General features: G+C 33.6%; 3 protein-coding genes and 1 non-coding gene across 5 annotated transcripts; 1 reads left to right on the top strand and 3 right to left on the bottom strand.

Moving 5' to 3' along the window:
- Positions 1-2,212: 2,212 nt before the first annotated feature.
- On the bottom strand, positions 2,213-8,966 carry LOC107020756 (3-phosphoshikimate 1-carboxyvinyltransferase 2). Its single transcript, XM_015221238.1, has 8 exons — positions 8,634-8,966; positions 7,185-7,429; positions 6,584-6,737; positions 4,309-4,523; positions 4,110-4,227; positions 3,634-3,844; positions 2,700-2,761; positions 2,213-2,612 (listed from the first exon to the last, which is right to left on the bottom strand). Exons 1-8 carry the CDS (start codon positions 8,964-8,966, stop codon positions 2,394-2,396), a joined length of 1,557 nt encoding a protein of 518 aa, XP_015076724.1. The 3' UTR covers positions 2,213-2,393.
- Positions 8,967-11,919: 2,953 nt separating this feature from the next.
- On the bottom strand, positions 11,920-16,053 carry LOC107020409 (transketolase, chloroplastic-like). Its single transcript, XM_015220757.2, has 7 exons — positions 15,494-16,053; positions 14,893-14,983; positions 14,655-14,760; positions 14,264-14,546; positions 13,853-14,001; positions 13,615-13,768; positions 11,920-13,306 (listed from the first exon to the last, which is right to left on the bottom strand). The coding sequence occupies exons 1-7, from the start codon at positions 15,989-15,991 to the stop codon at positions 12,347-12,349; spliced, it is 2,241 nt and encodes a 746-aa protein (XP_015076243.1). The 5' UTR covers positions 15,992-16,053; the 3' UTR covers positions 11,920-12,346.
- A 2,988-nt stretch (positions 16,054-19,041) lies between these two features.
- On the top strand, positions 19,042-19,125 carry TRNAL-CAA. The gene has a single exon. It is a non-coding gene; the product is annotated as a tRNA-Leu (tRNA).
- Positions 19,126-19,673: 548 nt separating this feature from the next.
- Positions 19,674-24,463, bottom strand: LOC107019091 (DNA repair protein RAD51 homolog 3). Of its 2 annotated transcripts, none has more exons than XM_015219667.2 (9): positions 24,310-24,463; positions 21,648-21,746; positions 21,301-21,423; positions 21,131-21,164; positions 20,978-21,048; positions 20,646-20,872; positions 20,434-20,565; positions 20,265-20,331; positions 19,674-20,055 (listed from the first exon to the last, which is right to left on the bottom strand). In XM_015219667.2, exons 1-9 carry the CDS (start codon positions 24,419-24,421, stop codon positions 19,880-19,882), a joined length of 1,041 nt encoding a protein of 346 aa, XP_015075153.1. In that variant the 5' UTR covers positions 24,422-24,463; the 3' UTR covers positions 19,674-19,879. The 2 variants fall into 2 exon arrangements, with proteins under 2 accessions (XP_015075153.1, XP_027772809.1); XM_027917008.1 differs by having other exon boundaries at positions 21,131-21,203; positions 21,648-21,723.
- Positions 24,464-24,471: the final 8 nt, after the last annotated feature.

Raw genomic sequence — 24,471 nt, 5'->3', positions numbered from 1 at the left:
CGAAAAGGGGATTACAAGTCACCTTCTTTGAACAATATACCTTTTTTTTAGAGAAGAATGATCAAAAATACCTTTTATAGATCATTATATCTCCTAAAAAAAGAGAAGACAAGGCTACTCTATCTCAATTGAAGCCTTGGCTAGTCTATCTAGAGACTATGATTATCTGGAGTAGAATATTGATATCGAAAGATCAACAGTATAGATCTTCCCCGTCTCTACCATTGGTGAGATCTATGCTATTTGCAATGTCACACTATTATATTAATATTGTATGGTTGGCACCAAAAAGCGTATATCTTAGGAATATAACTCCTTTTATTGACTATGCTTTACTAATTGATGATATCCTAATCAACGACGTAAAAGTGACGATGTTTCCATTTCATAATTAAAATCGACTTCTATTTAGATTAGTTCCTTAAAAGAAAAGGCAAGAAGCGAGGCCGTAGCAGTTGCGCGAAAGTCGTTGCGCCTTAGCGCGAAGTTGCCCAGATACGGGTCGAAGCCCTGCTAAAAAAAAATCGAGATATTTGGACAGATTCTAGTATCCAACCCATCTCTTTCTCCTGATTCCTCTGATTGTCAAAATCTCTTACATAAAAATCCAAAATTTTATTGAAAATATAATACAAATCGATTCGATATATTAATTCGATCGATTTTCATATTCTTTTAACATCCCTACATTCCCGAGCATTATGAACATAAAACTTCCATTTTGTTTTGTTTTTTAGTACGTATCTTTATTGCATTAAAAAGGAAATAGAAAGTAGCTTGACTACCATATTTATATATGGCAAATCTCAAATACTAGAATATTACTATATAGTATGAACTTCTGGCAAATATATATAGCTTTAAAAATGCTTTCTTTTTCTAATAATTCCATTTCTATACAAGATTATGTCTTGTAAAGCTCAAATAAATCAAACAAAGTACAAATCATGATATTCACTTATTCTTTATTTAACTCAAAATAATTTGTATTCTAATAATGCACGAAGGGTTGAGAAAATATAAGTGCCTTGATAGAAAAATGTTCCAAAATTTGTGCTCCAAATATGTTAACACTATGGTTTTCCTCTTTCCATTTATGAGATTTAGTTGTACGTCGAATCATAGCTATAAGCTTTTTAAGGAAAAAGATACATAAATATTTACCTCTAAATTATAAGAAATAGTTCAAATGTATCTTCGCTTATAATTTTATATAATTTAATAATGTATTGACTTGATACTTGTTTAAGACCATAGCGATATTCATTGTGAGGTTGATAATGTAAAATTTTTAATTAAAGGCTACAAGGTCTATGATAATCAAGCTATATTTATTAATATTCTTAATCACATCTCAATTCATTACTATACTTTCTTATATTATTTCATTGCATTATCATATCGTCCATCATTATTTGTTTATATTTAACATGATACGTAATGAATAACGTGACAATTTTGCTATATCAATATAATTATTATAAGTCGTCTCATTCATTGAGAAGATAAATTAGAAAATTCTAGTATGTAATAATAAGAGGGACAGAGCTATTGTATTACACGGGATTCGGACAAACCTAGTAGATTTTGCGTAAACCTTATATTCATACTAAAATATCAAATATAACGATGTATAATCATTGTCTGTATTTTTTTTACTTAATTAATATGTTGTAACCAAAAAAGGTTTTACTCTATTCACTATTTTAGAACCCCAAAACATTAAATTTTAGCTTAGTCTTTGTATAATAAGAATGAAATTCGTATAAAATAACAAATTATCTCTTGAAATTTTATATTGAATAAATAAAAATAGACAGAAGTTAGATATATCTCAACATGCCTTTGTTCTCTATTTAGGCAAGAAACTTGAAGTTTGTGGTGTTGAGTTAATACTAAAGCCCTTTAAGGAGACAGAGTCATGTGAGAGTTACATTTTAGATTTAGGTATTAAAAGAGAAACAAACTTGTAAGCAAGGCAAAAGATCCTACTTTTTAAGCAATGAACAAGAAACTATAAATACGAACGCACGATAAGACAACACACTGTTACCTACTAACCTTCTATACTCGGTATACTGTCATAATAAATAAACCAGTTCTTAACCAGATAATTCACAAAAGTCAATCAATATAATTAGATAATAGAACTAATACTCCTAACATTTGCTCATACAAGGAAAATTCTCAACTCTGTTACAGTATACATTCCTTTAAAAACAACAAAAAACAGCTCAACTTTAACAAATACACTGAACATCATCACATGGCAAATAATTAAACAAGTCAAAGTCATTGTGTTGTTCAGATACCAGCAATAGCCTGTCTTGTTGTACAAGAACTAAATTCTTTCACATGTTTTTACTTACACTCTACTGCATATTGAAGTGGCTTCAATGCTTGGAGTACTGCTGAAGGACATCAAAGTAGTTTGGGAAGGTTTTCCGCGTGCAGCCAGGGTCATTGATGGTGACTGGAACATCTGCACAAGCAGCAAGAGAAAAGGCCATGGCCATCCTGTGATCGTCATATGTATCAATTTCGGTCACATTTAATTTCTCCGGTGGGGTGATTATGCAGTAGTCAGGTCCTTCTTCAACAGTTGCTCCCAACTGTAATTTTCATGCAAAAAGGTAAGAGTAGGGGAAAAAAAAGAACGAAACTGGAAGGAACTACGAGGATGATTTCTACAAGTTTACCTTCCTAAGTTCTGTGCATATGGCGATCATGCGCTCAGTTTCCTTGACTCTCCAACTAGCAACTGATAAGAGAGGAGAGTGCACAATAAAGAAAGGTGGAAGACCAGGAAAAAGAGAAAAGAAGTTCCCTGAGAACATTATGGTCTGCTCAAATAAAACCGCTGCTTAAGGTTAATATATTTAAGCCATTGCATTATAAACTTAGTCAGCAAAACTACAATACAGATCTTTATCTGCTTAAGCTCTTCATAGATGTGAACATTTATACTTCTTTAGGATCATGTACATGTTAACAGAAGAATAATGCACATACCTATTTGCAATATGTAGATCGTCAGACTTCAGCGACATATATATGTCGAGCCTTATTTAAATTACACACTTGGAGAGAAAACAACAGAAACTTCTCCATTTGTGGCGGTTTCTTAAGTTTCACCATCACAAAAAAAAAAAAAAAAACAATTTCTAGAGGCCAAAGCTATACCATGATGCATGTGCAATCAAATTTATATTGAACTTATGTCTGAGGTTTCCATATTAAACCCACAAAGAGGGTGAGCCCATCCTAATTTGATAGACTAATTACAAAAAAACATACTAAAGATGGATGAGTTCACTTCTTTCTCCTTGCAATGCCTAACCTAGCCTCAGAAGATACATATTTCTAAAACCACTTTGCTATAAACTAGTTATGTTTTATTTCCAGTGTATTCTTTTCTATAACTGATTAACTCCCAAGGGCCAGAGGCACACGGCCTGAAACTTAGTGGATATTTTCAGCTTATATTTTGTACTTATTATGCAAGAAAATTATTGTACGACTTTGGATATTGCAGCATAGTGTATCTGGTCTCACTCAGCTAATTAAATATAAATAAATTAAAAAGAGAATTTCAAATTCGATCTGATTGTTAGAAAGCAAAGCTAGCCATACCGTCTCTTATAGCAGTGGGACCATCAGCAAAAAGTGCAACTACAGCAAGTGTCATGGCGACATCAGGCATTTTATTCATGTTCACATCAATGGCACGCAAGTGCTTCCTTCCAGAAGAATTCCTTGGAGGTCCTTTGACTGTGACGCTATTCTCTGTCCATGTAACTTCTGCTCCCATTTTCTCAAGAACCTCAGCAAATTTGACATCCCCCTTCATGAAGACAAACATAAAGACACAATCAAGATATTTTAAACTATAACATTGAAAGTCATCTCACTGCAGTCCTCTACTTGGGTGCTAATGTAAAGAATGCCTCATCCACATAATATTAATTAAGGCCTAACTAAATCCAAACTTGTTGACGGACAACATGTGAGTATACATTAGGATGCTACCACAGAGTCAACGTGGAAAGATAACAGAGAAGTTCAGCATGCAAGCCCCCTCCCCTGGCTCAAAATGGCCTGAGAAATACCTGTAAACTGTTTGTCCCACAACCTTCAACAGTGATGGTTCCACCTGTGACAGCTGCACCAGCCAAGAAGTAACTAGCACTTGAAGCATCACCTTCCACATAAGCTTTTCCAGGAGACCTAATATTTCATCAATCTTCACGCCAGCTGTTTTTGGAGATAAACTTTACAAGCCATTAGAATGACCAGTAACAGACTTACTTGTATTTCTGACCTCCTCGGACAAAGAACCTGTCCCAGCTACTATTGTGCTCCACAGATATACCAAATCGCTCCATCAACTTCAAAGTCATTTCGACATAAGGTACAGATATTAGTTTGTCAATGATTTCAATCTCCACATCTCCTAAAGCCAGTGGAGCAGCCATAAGCAGAGCAGTCAAGTATTGGCTGCTAACGGATCCAGACAGCTTCACCTAAAAGATAGTCAAGAAAGAATAGCAAGACACAACTTTCTGTATTATAATGGTATTCTATGCCAAGGAAACAAAAAAGAAAGAAACTGACTAGTGAATATTGAACCACAGATAACATACGAATCAGTATTCATTGGATACAACAACAACAACATACCCAAATGTGATCCTACAAGTGTGGTGTACGCAGACCTTACCCCTACTTTTGTGGGGTAGAGAGGTGGTTTCCAATATAGGATTCATCGGCACATTCACAAAATAAAGAAAATTAAATTCTTCTTAAAATAAGCTAACTAGTGAACCGAGGATGACATAAGAATCAAGATTCATGGACATGTTTGAAGCAAAATCAATATTTCTCTCTTCTGTAGCTGCAGCAAGTCCCTAAGGAAAAGCTGAATAGGAGAAACCAGAAACTTTGGCAAAATAAGTAACTCAACAATTGGTAAATTTCCCTTTGTTTTAGGACTTCTTAAGAAGACTGAAACCTAAAGATGTGATGCAGGGAAAGGCAGGCAAAAGAGACAGTTCCAGAACACTGTAATAGCAATACACTATTCATTAAGTAATATTGCTAGTCCTACCCACAGTAGTCCTTGAGGATTAGGGTATTGCTTAGCTTCTTCCTCAGGCAAGTTTTATTGTGAATCATCATTGGTTTCGGATGTGTTTGACACTCTGTCCAATTTAGGTGTTCTTCTTTTGTTACACCATGACTTTCATTCTAAAGGTTGAAATTTCACTATTTTATATGAAGTTGTATATAGTGGAGATAGAGGTGACTTTCAAAGCATTTGAAGTCTTTTTAATATAAAATGTGTCTCGATAGTACCTTTTTATAGATTAGAGTCATAGTTGAAATACTAAAGAAGAGTGACGGAAATAAGCTCCTCAAGAAAAGTGGACAAAATATTCCAACAACTAAAAATAAAATAAGGCGCAACAACTATTTAGAAATGTAAGAGAATTACGTTTTGTCCTCAAAAAAGCTCTTGATTCACAAGAACAGTGGATCTTATAGAAGCAGCTAGCCACATTTCTTTGAGCGTCATACAATTTTGTAATCATTCAACTTACTACTGTTAAGGAATTAAGAGTTTGGCTCTTGAGTTCAATCATAGAACATAAGATTTCTTTGCTTTAATAACAGATCTCTACTGGTTTTCCTTGGCTTTACTACTGATTCTTCCTGCATTAAGATGACTCATTTATAAGGATGCAGCCATGATAAAAACCAGGCAAACTGTAGTTTTCCTTAGATGAAGAGTCGACCATTTGCTGCAAGACTTACGTCTCCAGTAGTTGCACCAAAACATACAGCAAGGAAAATGAGCTCTGGCGCCTTCTCTCTATTCTCATATGTAGACTCGCCTCCAAGCTTATTTTCAATTAGAACCTAAGTTGGAAATGATCTCTGTCTACAAACATTTTGAATTTGGAATAGTAACCTATAGAAATGCTTACATTAAACCATATAGGAAAAAAGCCTAATGCACTGGAAATTTACAGTATTCAAAATTATGAGAAGCATATTTTAGATTCCTAGCCTGTTTGACCAAGCTTTTGGGAGGTAAAAAGTGTTCTTTTCTCCCAAAAAGTGCTTATTTAAAAAAAATGAGGTGTTTGGCCAAGCTTTTGGAAGAAAATAAGTCCTTTCGGGGAGTAGCAGAAACTGTTTTTCAGAAGCTAAAACTAGTAGTTTATCCCCAAAAGCACTTTCGAGAAATTAAAAAACTTGGCCAACCACTAATTGCTGCTCAAAAGTGTTTTAAATTTATTGGCCTAACACAAACTGCTTTTCACCAAAAGTACTTTTTTGAAAAACACTTAAGAAACTAAGTTGATTTCAGAAGCTTGGTCCAATAGGCTATAAGCAAGGATATGTACTCAAATGTATTCTCGAAGAAGGTTAGACTATGCCAATTTCTTCCAGTCTTAGCTTTAACATTATAAGCAAAGTCTTCTCCGCTTCTGCAACCTAGTTACTTGTTCATATTAAAGTTTTAAGACATTATTTATTTCAATAATAAATACGGCAGAATAGAATTTGTAATCCTCACCTTCCCTCCTGGGAGACCTCCCTTGCTGACAATTCGAACAGGAGGACATTTCGTACCAAGGAAACAATCAACCTCTGCACCAAGCTGCTTAAGACCATCAACCAAATCACTAATTGGTCTCTCTCTCATTCGAGGAACTCCATCAAGTACATACCTGTAACAAGAGAATGACCTATTAAAGTTAGTAACATGGTAACATTGTTTTTAATCAATAAAAATGCCCGCCCATAAAGAAGTATTGGAAAAGATGTTAAGACAATGTCTATACCATTGTATGCATCACACAAACTTTTCAAGATCTAGTAGATATCTAATTATTCATGCTCTCAAAACCTCACGTCGCTGACAATACCTTCCAGGAAATCAGATTTAGCTATCTATGTAGAGAAAATTTTAGTCAGAAATACCACAAAAGCAATAATTGAAGAATATCAGAATAGCTTTAACAGCAATCAATCAATTATGCTTCAAAACCGAGCTAGTCAGGTCAGCTTATTGAATAATCTCTAATCATTTCGCTCTAGTTAGGCCAATTACATTCCAATAGCTTTGACTTCCACTTAAAAGAGTAAAATGGAATTAAGAAGGGATGCTATTAGACCTTGAATTTCCGCCAGCTACAGCAACTGCTGCTGTTAGTGGCCGCATTGCAGTTCCTGCATTTCCAAGGAAAAGTTGAATCTCTTCCTTGGACTCTTTACCGGCAGGGAACAAACCACCACAACCTTCAACAACAGCTCGTTGGTTTCCACTGTCATCTACTACTTGCAGTCCAAGTGTTTTCAAGGCACCAAGCATGTAATGAATATCATCACTACTTAGCAAATTGTCAACCACAGTTGTTCCCTGAAATTCACAAGCCACATTTAATGGCCACAAAAGATTGTTGATATATACAGCAAACATAATAAAGTAAAAGATTCTTTACATACATTTCAATGTGACAATCACCTTTTGTAAAACTGTAAAAGAATGAGAAGTGCAACCATAAGAAATATACATGCATTATGCAACATATCGGGGTCGTTTGGATATAAAGGAACCACGTATAGCACTGAATACATAACCAACAATACACTATCTACAGCTAACACGTTAGAGGAATTATAAATCCTATTATAAAATTCTGCATATGATAGTATAGTGTTTGTTTTATCCCTTAACTTATGCAACATTTGGTTGGTAGTATTAAAGTATACCCCATTACGTTATGCAGGATAAAACATGGAACAAAAATGCTTGTATTAGCAATGCAAAGACTAAACTAAGTAAAGACAAAAAATCCCTTTTAGAGTAATTAATCCGTGTATTACAATCTCTTCATTATTCATCATTACAAAACAACCCCTCATTATTAATAATTAGCATAAATTAATCCCACCATAACAAACGTGTAACCAAACAATTACTAAAAGGAGCGGCCTGGTGCACTAAGCTCCCACTGAGTAGGGGGTCTAAGAAAGGACCGGACCACAAGCGTCTATTGTAGACAGTCTTACCTACGTAGGATGTCTCCATAGTTCAAACATGTCACAGGACAACAACATTACCAATATCGTCAATGCTCACCTTCAAAACCAAACAACCACTAACACCTTGTTTGGATGTATGTTACCCATCATATTGTGTTGTTAGTTTAAATAAAATGTTTGTTTTGATTGTTAGTTTAAACTTTATTGTATCGTATCGTTGAAATCTATCTTTAGGTAACAATGAGAAGTCTCATTTTATGTAACGACCAATTTGGTGTGATCCTGTCATTACCTTAATATTTTCTTTTCATTTTGTCTTTATTTATTATTTAATAATCATATTGTATCCTACCTTTCATATTAGCTCTAACTTCTAGCTTACTTTTCTTGTACGTTTGTTATTCAAATTACTGATGTGACACATTATGTAATAATGGAGAAAGATATCATCTATTCAAACATTGTATTCATTAAAACAATGCAAGGTAATACAATACAATACAATACGAAACATTATGAAACAATACGTAACAACCATCCAAACAAGGTGTTAAATGTACTAATAATTGGCTACTTACTTCTGATAGAGCAGCAAGAAGGAGGATACGATTGGATAGGGATTTAGAGCCAGGCAATTTGACAGTGCCTGATATTTCTTTGATGGGTTGCAGCACAATCTCAGAAGGTTTCTGGGTTGTAGCCACTGATGCTGAAATCCTAAAAGAAGAAGAACAAGACCTTGTTGTCAAAACTGAATCTTTATTCAAAACCCACAAACATTTTGCTGATTTTTTCAGGTTTTTAGATCCAAAAGAAAGTGAAGGGAGAAATGTGGGAACTTGGGGTTTATGAATCTTGGAATTGGGATAAAGGGTTTGTATCCCCTGTGTCATTTTGCTAATCTGTGCCATTTTTTAGGCTCTTTCTGTGTGTTTGTCTTTGGTATTGAGAGCTAAAGTTTGAGTCTTTGCAAAAGATAACAACTTTTTTATCACAGAAATTTGTTTTAAGGTGGAAGGTGATATGTATACTGAAAAGTAATGGGGTTTGTATGAGGTCCCTCACAACAAATCTTTATCTGTAAATTTTTTGTTCTGTTGTCTGTTCTAAAGGGATATAAGTGGTTGAAGCTCAACAATTGGTTCTATTACAATTTACATATTTGTCTTGTTTGTACTTCTTTTTTTTTTTTTTAATGACAAGAAAAACCCGCGGTTGATATTCTTTGGATGCGCACAGGGTAAAACCTTTACTCTTATGCAATATCTCACAAACCACATAGGAGAGGTAATCGTACTAGGAAAGCCTGGTGCGACGAATTCGACCCAGAAGGCAAATTCGAATTTCGAACTTGAGACCTCCAACATGGAAGTTCCAAGCTCAAACCACTGGGCCACTCCAAAGGATTAAAAAGAAGTCTTGGATATGAAAATTTTGATTTTCGAATGAATTAAGTGATAATTCAAATCAAATTCTAATAAAGTTAAGACTGAACTGATTTTTTAAGTTTGGTTTGAATTAATTAGCTTGGATATCTCGAATTTTTAAGCTTTTACGACATATTACCGATCTCAATTCACTTACAATTCACTTACTAATTGATTTTACTTTTTAAGATGTATAACTTTCTACCTTTAACAAATATTGAGATCATCTGCTGTCCATACCATATATTAAGTTTTATTACTCACAAAATATTTTCATTTTTTTCTAGACTAATAATCACAAATGATATTGGATTAGTTGTAATTTTATGACAATCTAGAGTTTGAAAGTTGTTGGACACGGCCAAATCACCTACTAGCTCGCATTTGTTTTTATTAAGATTAAATTAATTAAATCTAAATGCATATATAAATAATTAAAATGTCGTCTTTATATTTGAACATTAAATAATCAAAATTTTTTATTTTTTAACATTTGAAAGCGCATAACTTATTTGTTTGTAAACATAATAAGTATCCAGTTCAAATAAAAGAGTAATTAAATATTAAAAAGATATGAATATAAATATAATAATACTTTTTATTATTTGTTAAAAACAGTGAAATATTTTATCTTTACTAGTGACGGTGAAAGATAGTTTACAGTGATGATGGTAATGATAATTGGGATGGTGGAGGTGATAGGTGTTTGTAGTGATTAGCGTGATAATGATTGTGATGATGAAGTTGGTTGATGATAGTTAAATAATGTGTGGTGGTTGACACCATTACTAATTGTGATTGTGGAGGCAGCCGATAGTAGGAGTTGGTCGCATTGATGGAAATGGAGTTGGTGGTTGTTGTGGTAATAGTGAATATAATTATAATGATGAAGGTGATAGGTAGTAGCGATCAACAATAATAGTTGCCAGTTATGATTATTGTCAATATGATGATGGTGATGACAAGGTGACTAGTGATTTATGACAAAAATGATAGTTAAGTAGTTGACAATGTTGGTGATGATAGTCGTGATGGCGGCAACGGTAATTGTGGATTGATGGTGAAAATTATTCATACAAAAATACATTTTCAAAAATTTATTCAAGATTTTAATAATTAAGACCTGTTCAAATCAGATAAATATTAAAATCTTAATAAAAATAAATTCAGTAATGGCATAATGGCATAAGGTTTGAACCATTCAAATTTGCACTTATGAAGGACTAAGCTTCTTCCCATAATAAACTAATTTAATAGAAAATTATGGTTTACAAAAAAGTATACTCACATAAATATATTGATAAATTAAAGAATTTCAGAAAACAATTCTTAAAATTTCATGTTTTCTGATAAGATAAAATAAAAAGAATAAAACTAGTAAAGGTGTTCAGTGGGTTGGTGAAATGTGGATGATTAAAGTAGGTAGAGAAAATCACTAAGATAAGATAATATTAATGTACCAACCTTAGTCATCCAAACATTATTTTTATGTAACAAAACAATTAAAAATGGAGAATATGCTAAAGCTCCAAAACATTATTCTAAAAATAAAGTGGGACCATATTCAACAACCTGGTTGGATAAAAATAGACCTAAGAGAGCCCATTACTTTCACATAATTTTCATTCAAAAAGTGAAAGGAGACTTTCAACAATCAAAGAACAACCAAAAGTTTCAACTACAACATAACTTTGGATGGAGACAAATCACCCATCCTTCAACCCTTTTGTCTTTGGTAGGGCCTCATTATTTTTTTTTATCTCAAACCCAATGTTCGATTAATTTGAATTCACTTGATATAAGATAAGCTAGAGTCCGTTTAAACATGTGACATGAAATCATAATATGAACTCAAAATAGTATGAATTTGAAGTTTTAGTTTAGATATGCAATATGAATTTCTTATGTTGTTTTTTTTTTTTATAAATGTGAAAATCCCACATGTTATAAAATTATCAAAGAAATTTCAACTCTTATGCGAACACACCAAATGAGCAGAAGTCCATAAATAAAGTATAATATACTAACCACATGTTTATTCTAAAAAGACCACACTTATTGATCGAACTCTAATTTTACATAAAAAGTGAATTTGAACTTGAGTTGACTTATTGATCGAACTCTAATTTTACATAAAAAGTGAATTTGAACTTGAGTTGTAATATACTGCTCTTTAATATAATCATCCAAGCTTAAAATTGAACATGAGTTGCATAAAAAGACTCATGTCAGCTTCACAAAATTAGATTTCCATATTTTTCTTCCATGGCTTAGATCCAAAAGCTAATAAAAGAGACAATTATCCAGTTCCTCGTTAGCATATCAGTGATTGATATAAGAGAAGTTAAGATATCACTAAAGGATAACTTCTCCTCAGCCATTTAAAATTAAGCAGAAAAACTTGTAGAAACAAATTAGATTAATGGTAGAACATATGTACTATCATCAGTACCATTAAGGCAATACTTTGTCATGAATGTTGCCAAAAGATTATTTAGTTCAATTGCTTTGGAACAGATAACCACAAAGTGATAAATATAGTGAAGACAAAGGAAGCCCCTTTTTTTATCAGAAGACCTGAAATTCCAATTGAAAATTGGACCTCATTATCACTCAACCAAACAGAAGTTACAAAACTCAAAGATACGTTTAAGTGTACATGGGTCAGGAGCATCCATAAAAGCCTATTTCTATCCTCATCTTGGGTTCATTCTGGTCGCCCCGCTGCTCAAACTGAAGAAAATGATGAAGAAATTGTCTTTATTGAAAATATCAGAACTGCAGAGGCTACTTGGTATCGGTTTCCACCATTATCTCCAACCTCAGAACCAAAACGAAAACAGCTTTGGTAGACACATAAGAGTCTAAGAAACTTGTTTAGCTGCAGCTATAACAGCCTCTGCTGTAATTCCAAACTCCTTGTATATTTTTCCAGCTGGGGCACTGGCACCGAATCTGTCGATTCCAATGGCCTTCCCCTTGGATCCGACGATCTTCTCCCACCCAAATGTGGTTCCAGCTTCAATGCTAACTCTAGCGGTAACAGCAGCTGGAAGGACACTTTCCTTGTACTCAGCTGATTGCTCATTGAAAAGCTCCCAAGAAACGAAGGAGACAACTCTCACCGCCTTTCCTTCCTTTCTGAGTTCATCAGCAGCCTTGACAGCAATTTCCAGCTCTGAGCCAGTACCAATCAAAATGACATCAGGCTTGTTGCCTGAAGAGTTGTCTGATATAGTGTAGCCACCCTTTGCTGTTCCTTCAATAGAAGTTCCAGCAAGCTGGGGCAACTTTTGCCGAGAAAGAGCCAGGATTGATGGTGTCTTATTCTTGAGGATTGCCACCCTGTAAGCACCAGCCGTCTCATTACCATCTGCTGGACGGAGCATCAGAACATTGGGCATTGCACGGAAACTTGCCAAGTGCTCAATGGGCTGATGTGTAGGTCCATCTTCTCCAAGCCCAATTGAATCGTGAGTCATCACATAGATAACACGTGATTCAGCCAAAGCTGAAATTCTAATGGCTGCTCTCATGTAGTCAGTAAACACAAAGAAAGTAGCACAGTAGGGAATTAAGCCAGGGCTGTGGAGAGCAATTCCATTGCAGATAGCTCCCATACCATGTTCACGAACACCAAATCTAATATTACGCTCCTCTGGGGTGCTCTTTTGGAAGTCACCAAACATTTTCATGAGGGTCATGTTTGATGAGGCAAGATCAGCACTACCACCAAGGAAACCAGGAAGAACCTTGGCAAGAGCATTCAAGTTTTGTTGGGACAGGTTTCTGGTGGCATCTGCTGGACTTTCAGGTGTGTAGGTCTGAGATTGAGAAAGCAAGCAAACAAATTAATGAGTATAGATTTATTTACATGTTCCAGAACTAGATGAGTATTTAGGAAGAATGATAAAATAGAAAAGCATGACCAAGGAATTGTAATGCAAAATAGTTGATTAGACTTGTAGAATGTTGGGTACAAATGAAACAAACTCTCGTCTATATTAGGAGGCAAAAATACAAAAAAACCACCCAAAAACTAAGAACTCAATCAATATGAAGATAGTGCAAACCAAAAGCAGTTGAAGTCAGCTTTTTAATTGGAGAGAGAACGATGAAAATGACCACTTACAGGAAGAGCTTTCTCCCAGTCAGCAGGTAGTTCACCAGTGATGATGGATTTAAGGTCTGCAGCTTCCTCTGGGTACTTCTTCTCATATTCAGCAAACTTGGTATTCCATCCAGCTTCAAGAGCAGCACCCTCGGGAACATGACGGCTCCAATGGCTGCAAGAAGTAGCAAGTGCACCAATAGCTAGTAAGTTACCAATAATATTCAAATGAATCTGACATACGGGAACGGAATAGTACCTCTTGACTTCTTCAGGCACATGGAAAGGCTCATAAGGCCATCCCAAGTTCTGCCTTGTGGCTTCTACTTCCTTAGCTCCAAGTGCGCTTCCGTGGACACTGTAACTGTTTGACTTGTTGGGCGAGCCAAAACCAATGGTTGTAGTCACCTGAAAGGAGAAAGGTTCAGTAAACCTAATGATAAACGATATGAACTGAATCTATACTGACATAACAAATAATGAATTAATCATGCATCCTAACTGAGAAAACAAAAAATAAAGGAAGTGGGTTGCAAAAATGAAATGTAAAGTTATCAATAAGAAACAAGGGCAAAAAGATGCAACAAAGTATATACAATAACTCAACCAAAATACTACTTTCCAGGATTAACTCCCAGTACCCAACATAAAGATGCAACAGGTAAAATACCTTGATCAAAGTGGGTTTGTCTGTCACTGCTTTTGCTTCCTTAATGGCAGCACGAATCTCATCATAACCAGTGTTACCGTTCTTCACCCAGATTACATGCCAACCGAGAGCCTCATAACGGGCAGCAACATCCTCGGTGAAGGCGATTTCTGTGTCACCATCAATTGAGATGTGGTTGTCATCATAGAAAGCAATCAGCTTTCCGAGCCCCCAGTGTCCAGCAAGAGAAGCAGCTTCTTGTGAAATACCCTCCATCTGACAACCATCACCAAGAATACAATAGCTGCATGACCACCAATGCCATTAGTCAAATAAACACGCTGCATTACCTACAATTGTCTATGGCATTCAAAAGGAAAAAAAGAAAAGGAGAGAGGAAGGAGACTCTCACGTGTAGTGGTCTACAATCTCAGCATCCGGCTTATTGAAACGAGCAGCCAAGTGCTTCTCTGAGAGGGCCAAGCCAACGGCATTGGCAATCCCTTGTCCCAGAGGCCCTAACCGCAAAAAAATAAAGATCATAATCAGTTATACAGCTCTCAATGAAAATCCACCTACACATATATACATAATACACCACTAGATAGATATCTAATTTATGTACACAGACATATAAAAACTGCACTAACCAGTAGTGACTTCAACACCAGGTGTCTCAAAGTTCTCGGGGTGTCCAGGGGTTTTGCTTCCCCACTGGCGGAAGCTCTTCAAGTCCTCTTCCTACTCAAAATATAATAGTAAACATAATCAGCACAGTTTAAAAAGCATAATGACGAAAATTAACTTCAAATGTAATCTAATCTAAGCAAATTGTAACTACAAAGACACATCAAAAACATAAGCTCATTAAGCTAAAACACAAACAAAAATCATCAGTAACTATCCAAAGTGTACCAAAAATCATGTTTCAGTTTTCAGTGCTCAGTATGGAGGAAATATTTTTCTGCAAATGAAATGGCTATACCAGAAAGATGTGTCTTTGGTATAAAGGAAACTATTTTCCATGGTTTACACACTTAATTTCAAGTGAATCATTGATTGGTTAGTGAAAAATATGTAATAGTGCTTCCATGAATTTTTCTAGTATCAAAGACTGCTAACAGTGTATAAGTATTGGTTGTAGCAAGTTATATATAGATCCAATTCAGACCAATAAAACACAAAGCAGAACATATATAGATCCACTCATGCATACACAAATTTAAAAGGCAAAAAAGTGAAAGTTTTTACCCTAACAGCATCATAGCCAGCGAGGTGAAGCAAAGCATACTGAAGCATACATCCATGTCCGGCGGAGAGAACAAAGCGATCACGATTAAACCAATAAGGGTTTTTGGGGTTATATCTCATGATCTCATCATACAATATATGACCCATAGGAGCACATCCCATAGGTAAACCCGGATGACCCGAATTCGCCTTTTCAACAGCATCAATAGCCAAAAATCTGATCGTATTTACAGATTTCTCAACAAGGGCATTATCAGTTTTCTGTAAAGTCTCTACAGCAGCTGAAGCGCGAATCGCCGAGTGTCTTCCGGCGGCGGCGGCGGAGGGAAGAATACGGCGGCGGAATGAGGTAGCAGTGGTGGATTTGAGACCGGAAAAAGTTGGAAGAGAGATGGAAGAAGGGGAAAGCTGAGAGCTAGGGGAAGAAGAAGATCCATGGCGAGAAACTGAACGAGAAAGGATAGCTTGAGAGAGATTGAGAGAAGAAGAAGAAGCCATGGCTTTACACAGAGAGAGAAATGTGAGAAGTTGAGTTGATATAAATTAGGAAAATGAAATGTAGAGTGGCCTTTATATGACTTTTGATGTATTGGCTCCTTGTGCCTCTAACAGATACTTCTCCTCGTACTACGTATATAAATATGTCATTTAACTTCGATTCATTTAACATAATAAATATATGCGTAGCTTGATCCGTATAAGACCTAACTAAGAAGAAAGATTTATTTATTAAGAGTGTATATAAAATTGATCAAATAAATACACGTATTATACCTGATATAATATGTGTCTTATATAATATAATAGAGATACAAATTAGTTTGATTATATTTCATGCAAATGATAATATAAAATATGCATAATATATAAACATGATCCTTAAATTGATATCAGTTGACAATTATCACCTTTAACTTTAAATTTGCATAAGTAAGCATTTAAACTTGTATAAAATTAAACAAATTGACGCATTCATCCTACATGACACCCTACATGGAATTTTTGTGTCCTATGTGTATCATGTCATGTAGGACACGTGTGTCTACTTATTTAATTTTATATAAGTTTAAGTATCAACTTGTGTACATTCAAAGTTAAAGATCATTATTGTCAACCGACACTAAATTAAGGATTATATTTATGTACTATGTCTTTAAAATAAATGTATTTACTTGTTCAACTTTCAACGATATAAAAGGCTCAATTAATTACTTTTTCATCTTTAAACTAATCTTGTATGATTGCTTGTGATTGTTTAATGTAGGTGAAAGGGGAATTCCTTTATTTTTTTTTGGGACCATTTGTATTATTTTTGGTTCTTTGCTGTTTCAAGTCAATTGACATAATGTTAAATCTTCCAAATTTAATGAATTCTTTTTCTTGTGAAACTTGAGAAGTTGATAGAAGCCATTTAGTGAGAGTGATGAGATGAAAGCAATTTTATGAAAATAAAACTATGACCAAGAATGAAGGAGACATTTGAAAGGAATATATTTTTTTTATTTTTTTTTCTAATTCTATATTTTCTTTTAAAGATATTTGTGGACAATGATCTTTAGCAAGTACTTATAAATCATTGCAACAAATTAAAACATTTGTGGTCTCCTCTATTTTCTTTTTATTTTTTCTCGTATTAAGGATGTCCAATAATAACATATCGTATAATTGAATTATGACTATCAAAGTAGAAAAAAAAAAGGAAGAAAAAAAATCAAGTAGAGAAACTTGGAGAAATATTAGGTACAGTAACAATATTATGTAAGTGAAACATCACTAATTTGAATAGGTAGAATATACAGAAATCTTGTTAGATATAAACGGAAATAGATGTCGATCCTAAAATATGTTCCCCTTTCAAATAAAAGGTAATCAAAGTAAAATAATGTCAATAAAATAGCAAGATTATAAAAACAAACAAAATAATAAATAATAATAAAAAATACAAAAAATACTAAATAATATTATAAATTAGGTGGGTGGAATTCAAGAATCCAACAACCAAATTAGGTTTGTTAACTTTGACACCCTTCATCAACAACATAAAAAGTCCCTTAAAAAGAGTTGGTAGAAGCTATGTTTTGGGTCAAAAGAATCATCTCACCTAACCATATAGCAAAATCCAAATGAAAAATTTTAAACATATTTTTAGTGAAAAAATAATTTTATTAAAAAAAATATGGTACCTACTAGTTTTTGATGTGGAATTCTACGTCAGGGTTAAGTTTTTTTAATTATTTTTTAAAATTGTTCTAGAATTGTCAAATTTAATTTTAAGAGAAAACAAATCCTTCTTCGTAGCAATGAAAGAGAAAAATTTATTAATTATATATCTATATATATATAATAAAAAATATTCAACTAATCACCCTTTTAATATACATGAGGTTGTTTCTTTGAATGGAGAGGGAGAAAATAAGTTAATACCTTTATCTATTAAAAAGAATCGTACATTTTTATTAGATTTTTATATTATATTTGAAATTTATTTCTCGTGAATAATCTATAAACAAAAAAATCAAGGAACAGGTAGAATTAAACACTTTGAGAGCTAATTAAAGTATACTAATATTAACAATATAAGGATTACTTATAAGGAATCTATTCATGATTTATTTTAAATTCTATCATTTTTATAAAACAATATATAAATCCTTTCGTAATTTATATACATATTAATTATGTTGACTTTAAATTATAAATTAAATATCATATTAATTATATAAATAAATAATTTATTCCTATATTATAAAAGATAATTTTATTTACGTATAATTTAATACAAATATAATTTATATCCAAATCAGTTATTATCGGATTCTATAAACCTAGATGATGCTGTGTAGAGTTGTTGGAGCTGTCGTTATGGACTCACGCAATAGCAGATTGGTCATTTTTAGCAGGCGGCAATTACAAGGCGCAAAGACCACTTGGCACAAAAAATAGTTATTATAACCACTTCTGTTTTTTCTTTATTTCGTTACTATCAATATTTATATTAAAGTTTAATATGTTTAAATTATGTATAGTAGAGTTCGGAAGAAATGTTTCCTATCAAAAAGGGGTAAACTTATCTAACACACCACAAATTTTTATAATAAATACTTGACATTTTATAAAATTTGAATGAATAAAAAATAATTATTATTAAAATTAAATAATATTATAATACATTGAAACGACAAACTTTTTTTTTATTCGATCACTCTCTCCCATTTTATGCCAATAATTATGAATTCTTCAAAGGAAACTTACTTCCTCTGTACTATTTTACTTTTGAGAGTTATTAGTGTTGAAAGTATGAATTTGACCAACATAGAAAAACTAAGTAATTTATTATGTTAGTTGGTCGAATGAATTAATTCATGTTTATTTATTGAAAACTTAACTTAAGAGAACATCAAATGATAAACTTATCTAGCTTCTTAAGCGGTTTGAAACCTAAAATGGCGACAACTAAATAAGAATGGAGGGATAACTTTTAGTTTTGTATATTCGAATTCAAAGTTCTAAGAGTATATATTGACAAAATGAAGTTCAAAGAACATCAAGTCAGGATGGCCGAGTGGTCTAAGGCGCCAGACTCAAGTTCTGGTCTTCGTAAGAGGGCGTGGGTTCAAATCCCACTTCTGACATTTTTATAAATTATTTTTATTTTTTCAAGTGAAGTGGGTGAGTTAAAACTATGTAATGTCTTCTAAGTTACTTTATTGTTACCATCATTTTAGCAAGTCTATTAATTACTTTCTCTATATTAGTTGCACTTATTATAATCTTCTCGTGTGAAGGATAAGAGATACTAATAATTTATTTTTATTTTTTCAAGTGAAGTAGGTGAATTAAAACTATATGTCTTCTAAGATACTTTACTGTTACTATCATTTTAGCAAGTCTATTGATTACTTTCTTCTATATTAGTTGCACTTATTACAATCGTCTCGTGTGAATGATAAGAGATACTAATAATAAATATCGAAATTAATTTTAAGAGGAGTTTATTTCATATTTAGTTGAGATAAAATTGTAAGATAACTTATTTCGAAATTAGTTATCTCCGAATTATAGTGTTGATTTTATCCCTCCATATGGTAAGATAACAAACCTAGAAATTAAAATAACTAATTCCGAGATAACTTGTTCTCAACCAAATGAGTAAAAGAGTTAGCTAGTTGAAATGAGAAACTTAATGAGTAAGAATCTTTTTTTAACTTGTATGTAAATAAGATGCTACACAAATAAATTATCTTCTCATACAACAGAAGTTCATGGCTAAGCAAAGTATTTACAAGATCATGTCACTTCATGTAAACCTCAGTTTCTCACCCTGGAGTTCCATACAAGATAGAAAGGAGTTCCATTCATTTTATCTTTTAATTTCAAACCGAGAACTTACATCATCTTGACTCGTTTACAGTTTGAAACAGAGCTCCGAATCCCTCTGCCTGTTACGGAATATGCAGCTGCTGCTGATCGAACAGAAGGCGACTTGTCAATGTATGCATACCTTTCGATACCATTCCAGTATAGAATCACCCGGTTAGTGCAAGCATGTGACCAGCTATCTCCTGTTTAGCAAGACTTATTAAGAAGCTAATATGAACAATGCTTAATAAGCAACATAGCAGCTAATATCACCATCTTCTTTTCCCTCAAACTTTAAATAAAAAAGAACAATTTTCTACCGGGATGTGGTGGGTTCGGGGCCAAAATCAGCAACACAGCAGGTATATAGTGTAACAAGTTATATCATTACAAAAGGAGGCTTTGTAATTACCTAATGCAAGAGTTAATTGATATTGACCTTCTGTATACTTGGTGGTTACTTGATTCAAGAGGATAACCTACACAAATAAATTAAACGTTAATGGATTCATATAATCGCAAGTAACACTATCAAATATCGTACAGAAAGAAAATCACTTGGGAAACGAAGTTATCCTTACTGCCAAAGTAAATTTCTTTGCAAGCTTCATCAGCTTTAAGGCCATTCCACCCAGTAGTCGGGTTCTAAGGGCCATGTCATCAAAATCTTGACGGAAATGGAATGTAATGCTATCAATTATAACAACCTTAACCTATTAAGCATAAAATTTAAGAGATTTACATGATTTGGTAATGAGGATGAATATTTAAAAAGAAGAGTTACTCTACCCACATCTTTATGCTCTGAGATGAACTTTTCCAAGTAATTTACAACAGCAATTTGCTCAGTGTAACTACAAACGCGAAAATAGAATATGTTCTCAAGGAAATCCTTTGGCTGCATGTTAACTTGACAAGCTTGTAAATCCCTCTTTAAAAATCCATGATATTCGCGCATATCTTCCAAACAAGCTTCAGCAATTTGTAGAGCACGCTCCACCATGAAACTGCCTTCTGTATCTACAAAGTACATATAACGCTAAAAGCTTGGCTGATTTTTTTAGAAAGAGACTAGCCAGAATTGATGTAAGACATGAAGAAAAAGACAACTCTATCAACACGTACCTATATATACTGCCTTGCCTTGAAGACCGCCATAATCCATGGGAATTTGAACATTCACTGCAAGTTGTATCCTGAATTTTGGAGCGTCTTAACCACGAGAAACAAAAATGAAGCTATTTCTAATACACAGGAAGTACATATGACAACGATTACCCAAGTTGTGTTTTACCAATTCCTGGCACCCCACCTGAAACAATCAGCAAATAATTTATCTTCATAGACAAGACTGCAACATGTCGTTTTAGAAATGCCAATAAGCAAGAGTGAACACCTTTTGATATTGTTAGTAATGGGCAAGCATATGTAAAGGTTAAAACACTAACCAATTTCAGTAACCTCTTTGCAACTTATACCCCCACCCAAGATGTCGTCCAACTCTGAACAGGATGTTGTGATACGTCCAAGCAATTTCTCCTCATTTAGCATTTCCCAGGCACTCTGTGCTCCTATACCCAAGAAGCACATAACTAAATATGCTTCCTATTTGCAAAATAATCAAAGCAGAAAAAATGACACTACATGCTACAGTCAATAAGTCACACTGAAACAAACTTAATCATATGAACAAATGACTTCATAATTGTAAATTACTGTAAGTATTACCTACATAACTTCTAATGGACAAAAAATCATGTATTCAAAAGGAGAGAGAATAGTAGTAATAACATACCATTGACAATAGAGCTAGTTCCATTAGATCTTTCTGATCCCCTCCTTTGTGATGCAACTCTCAAAATCTCGAGTGCCTGATTTTCTGAAATCTTTAGATCTATAACAGAAAAAGTAAAACAAATGAAATATTCTACATATGCATAAAACCACTAGTTAGGAATAACATTCATGTCACTCGTTAAACAAAACTTAATCTATTATAGTATCCATCACACTTAATCAAAAAAACTATAACTGAGAGAAAATGAAAGTCATGCGAATTTAAGCTTCTCTTTGTTGTAGCTCCAAGTTTATTCTTTTCCTAATTCTCCTAAAAAATGATTTCCCCTTACATCCAACAGCAGAGCTATAATGGCGGCTACGGGTTCAGCAGAATCCAATAACTGTCTCAAACTTTACATGTATTAAAGGCATAATACATAAACCGACACTCAAACGTCAAGTGATCCCTCCAACTTTGCATGTGTGTTTAAGGCATAAGACATAAACCGACTTGGCCTCAACTATCAAGTAATCCCTCCAACTTTGCATGCACATCTAGACACCTCCATCTAACAATAATGTACTCCAACTCATTCCCACTGTATTTCATGGACACCTAACACTGAGATTGGGTTCTTACAAGTGGAATTATGGAGAATCTAGTTTTCATATGTTAGAAATAATGTTTTATTTGATCTCTTATCAAAAAAAAAAATTATGTTTAATTTGATCACCTGCCAGACTCAGATTTGGAGCTCCAAGTTGTTATGATGCTTGAAAAGTTTTAATAATCTTTTTTTGGAAATATGTTATTCTTTTCACTAGGAAAGGTTACTGAACTAAGGAGAGGCGGAACCAAAATTTTTAGTTTATGGACCATAATTGGCGTGATTCTTCTGGAATTCAATAATTTCATAATGATCAGTGAATTACAACATTGATAACTTGTATCTTGATTCAATTTCATGATCTTTTTTATGCTTAGAAATTCGAAATCCTTTGTTTTTTAATTTTAGCTTTTATGGCGGAGCTGAGATCAGTAACTTTTGTTTTATAAAAATTGGAATAAGTGAAATGAGGTTTGATTGAAAAAAAAATTTCGAGAAAACTTTGAATTGTTTTTGAAAAACTGGAAAAATTGAAGATGATTTCATTATTTTTTGAAACAAACACCACCTCAATACTAGTTAGAAATGTGTTAATTGAAGAATTTGGGAATGGAGTCAGGCTATTGAAAAAATTGTAGGATGATGCTAGATTTCCTATTATATTGGAGTTTTGGGGGAAGTTTGTTGGTTTATTTGGCTTGACTTTATTTAATCATTCATAGCTTAGGATTGAGTTGGTGTCTTCATCAATATAGAGTCAGTCTTGATCTTCACTCTCCTAACTCACTTTAAATTTGTTATATAATCATGGGATGTACAAATTTGGTTGAGCTAAGAGAAGAATACCTAGATACATTCTTATTTCGTAGATATGAATATCTCCATATATTAAATACATACTCTTAGAAGAAACACACATCACAAATTTACATATTTAAATGTAGAGGAAGGATTAATAGTCTTTATTTCCTTCCTCTACATTTAAATATGTAAATTTGGGATTTACGTTTCTTCTAAGAGTATGTATTTAATATATAGAGATATTCATATCTACGAAATAAGAATGTATCTAGGGCATCTAGGTATTCTTCTCTTAACTCAACCAAATTTGTACATCCCATGATTATATAACAAGTTTAAAGTGAGTTAGAAGAATGAAGATCAAGACTGACTCAATATTGATGAAAACACCAACTCAATCCTAAGCTATGATGATCAAATAAACTCAAACAAGGACTCAAGTCAAATAAACCAACAAATTTCCCCCAAAACTCCAGTATTATAGGAAATCTAGCATCATCCTACAACTCGTTTAATCACCTGACTCCATTCCCAAATTTTTCAATCAACACATTTCTAACTACGATTAAAGTGGTGTTTGTTTCAAAAAACGATGAAATGATCTTCAATTTTTCCAGTTTTTCGAAAACAATTCAAAGTTTTCTCCAAAAAAATTTTTCAATCAAACCTCATTTCACTTTTTCCAATTTTGTAAAACAAGAACCACTGATCTCAGCTCCGCCATCGCGACCATCGAAGCTAAAATTACCGAACAAAGGAGCAGCAAATAAAATTTCGAATTCTAAGCACCAACAAAGATCAAGGAATTAAATCAACATACATATTACTTGATTTTCCAGGACGTATACGGATAAGAAAAACAAGTTATCAACATTGTAATTCACCAATCATTACAAAAATTATCAAATACTAGAAGAATCCAGCCAACTGTGGTCCCAGAGCCATAAACTAAAAATTCTGGCTCCATCTCTCCTTAATTCAGTTAACCTTTCAAGCATCATACAACTTGGAGCTCAAAATCTGAGAACCGACACCTTAACTATCGATCAAATTAAACATTAGTTCAACAAATGAAAATTAGATTCTCCCTAATTCTTCTTGTAAGAGCCCAATTCAAGGCGCCTCTCTTTACCTAGACATATTTCACTAAGCCAAAACAAATAAACTAGCTAATTTTTAAACCGATTGCTAATCAATTCAGCGACAAATTCAGCGCATTAGTAGTAATAAAATTTGAAAAACTAAAATTGACAGAGAGAAGAAGTATACCGCGGGCAACATCGGAGTGAGAAACGGAAAAGAGAGAAGAAATAGAAGTGTAGCCGCCGGAGATAAGCTTCGCCCTCAGCGACGCCGATATCGGAAGACTTGAAACTTCCATCACAATCTTTTCAGGGTTTTCCCGCTCAAAGTTGGAGCTAAATGCTAATG

Source organism: Solanum pennellii, chromosome 5 (assembly GCF_001406875.1).
Source record: "Solanum pennellii chromosome 5, SPENNV200".
In the NCBI taxonomy this organism is placed as follows: Eukaryota; Viridiplantae; Streptophyta; class Magnoliopsida; order Solanales; family Solanaceae; genus Solanum; species Solanum pennellii.
Note: the sequence above shows the minus strand (reverse complement) of the source record. Positions and strands in the feature narration are given on the sequence as shown.

Excerpts from the sequence above, each read along its gene's own strand:
- LOC107019091 (XM_015219667.2), bottom strand. The coding sequence starts at position 24,421 with ATGGAAGTTTCAAGTCTTCCGATATCGGCGTCGCTGAGGGCGAAGCTT. Across the intron at positions 21,165-21,300 it reads CAAAGAGGTTACTGAAATTG|GTGGGGTGCCAGGAATTGGT; the intron begins GTTAGTGTTTTA and ends TGATTGTTTCAG. Across the intron at positions 20,873-20,977 it reads AGGCAAGGCAGTATATATAG|ATACAGAAGGCAGTTTCATG; the intron begins GTACGTGTTGAT and ends TGTACTTTGTAG.
- LOC107020409 (XM_015220757.2), bottom strand. The coding sequence starts at position 15,991 with ATGGCTTCTTCTTCTTCTCTCAATCTCTCTCAAGCTATCCTTTCTCGT. Across the intron at positions 14,984-15,493 it reads CTGGCTATGATGCTGTTAGG|GAAGAGGACTTGAAGAGCTT; the intron begins GTAAAAACTTTC and ends TATTTTGAGTAG. Across the intron at positions 13,769-13,852 it reads GTGCCTGAAGAAGTCAAGAG|CCATTGGAGCCGTCATGTTC; the intron begins GTACTATTCCGT and ends TACTTCTTGCAG.
- LOC107020756 (XM_015221238.1), bottom strand. The coding sequence starts at position 8,966 with ATGGCACAGATTAGCAAAATGACACAGGGGATACAAACCCTTTATCCC. Across the intron at positions 6,738-7,184 it reads GTAGCTGGCGGAAATTCAAG|GTATGTACTTGATGGAGTTC; the intron begins GTCTAATAGCAT and ends CTCTTGTTACAG. Across the intron at positions 4,228-4,308 it reads CGAGGAGGTCAGAAATACAA|GTCTCCTGGAAAAGCTTATG; the intron begins GTAAGTCTGTTA and ends ATGAAATATTAG.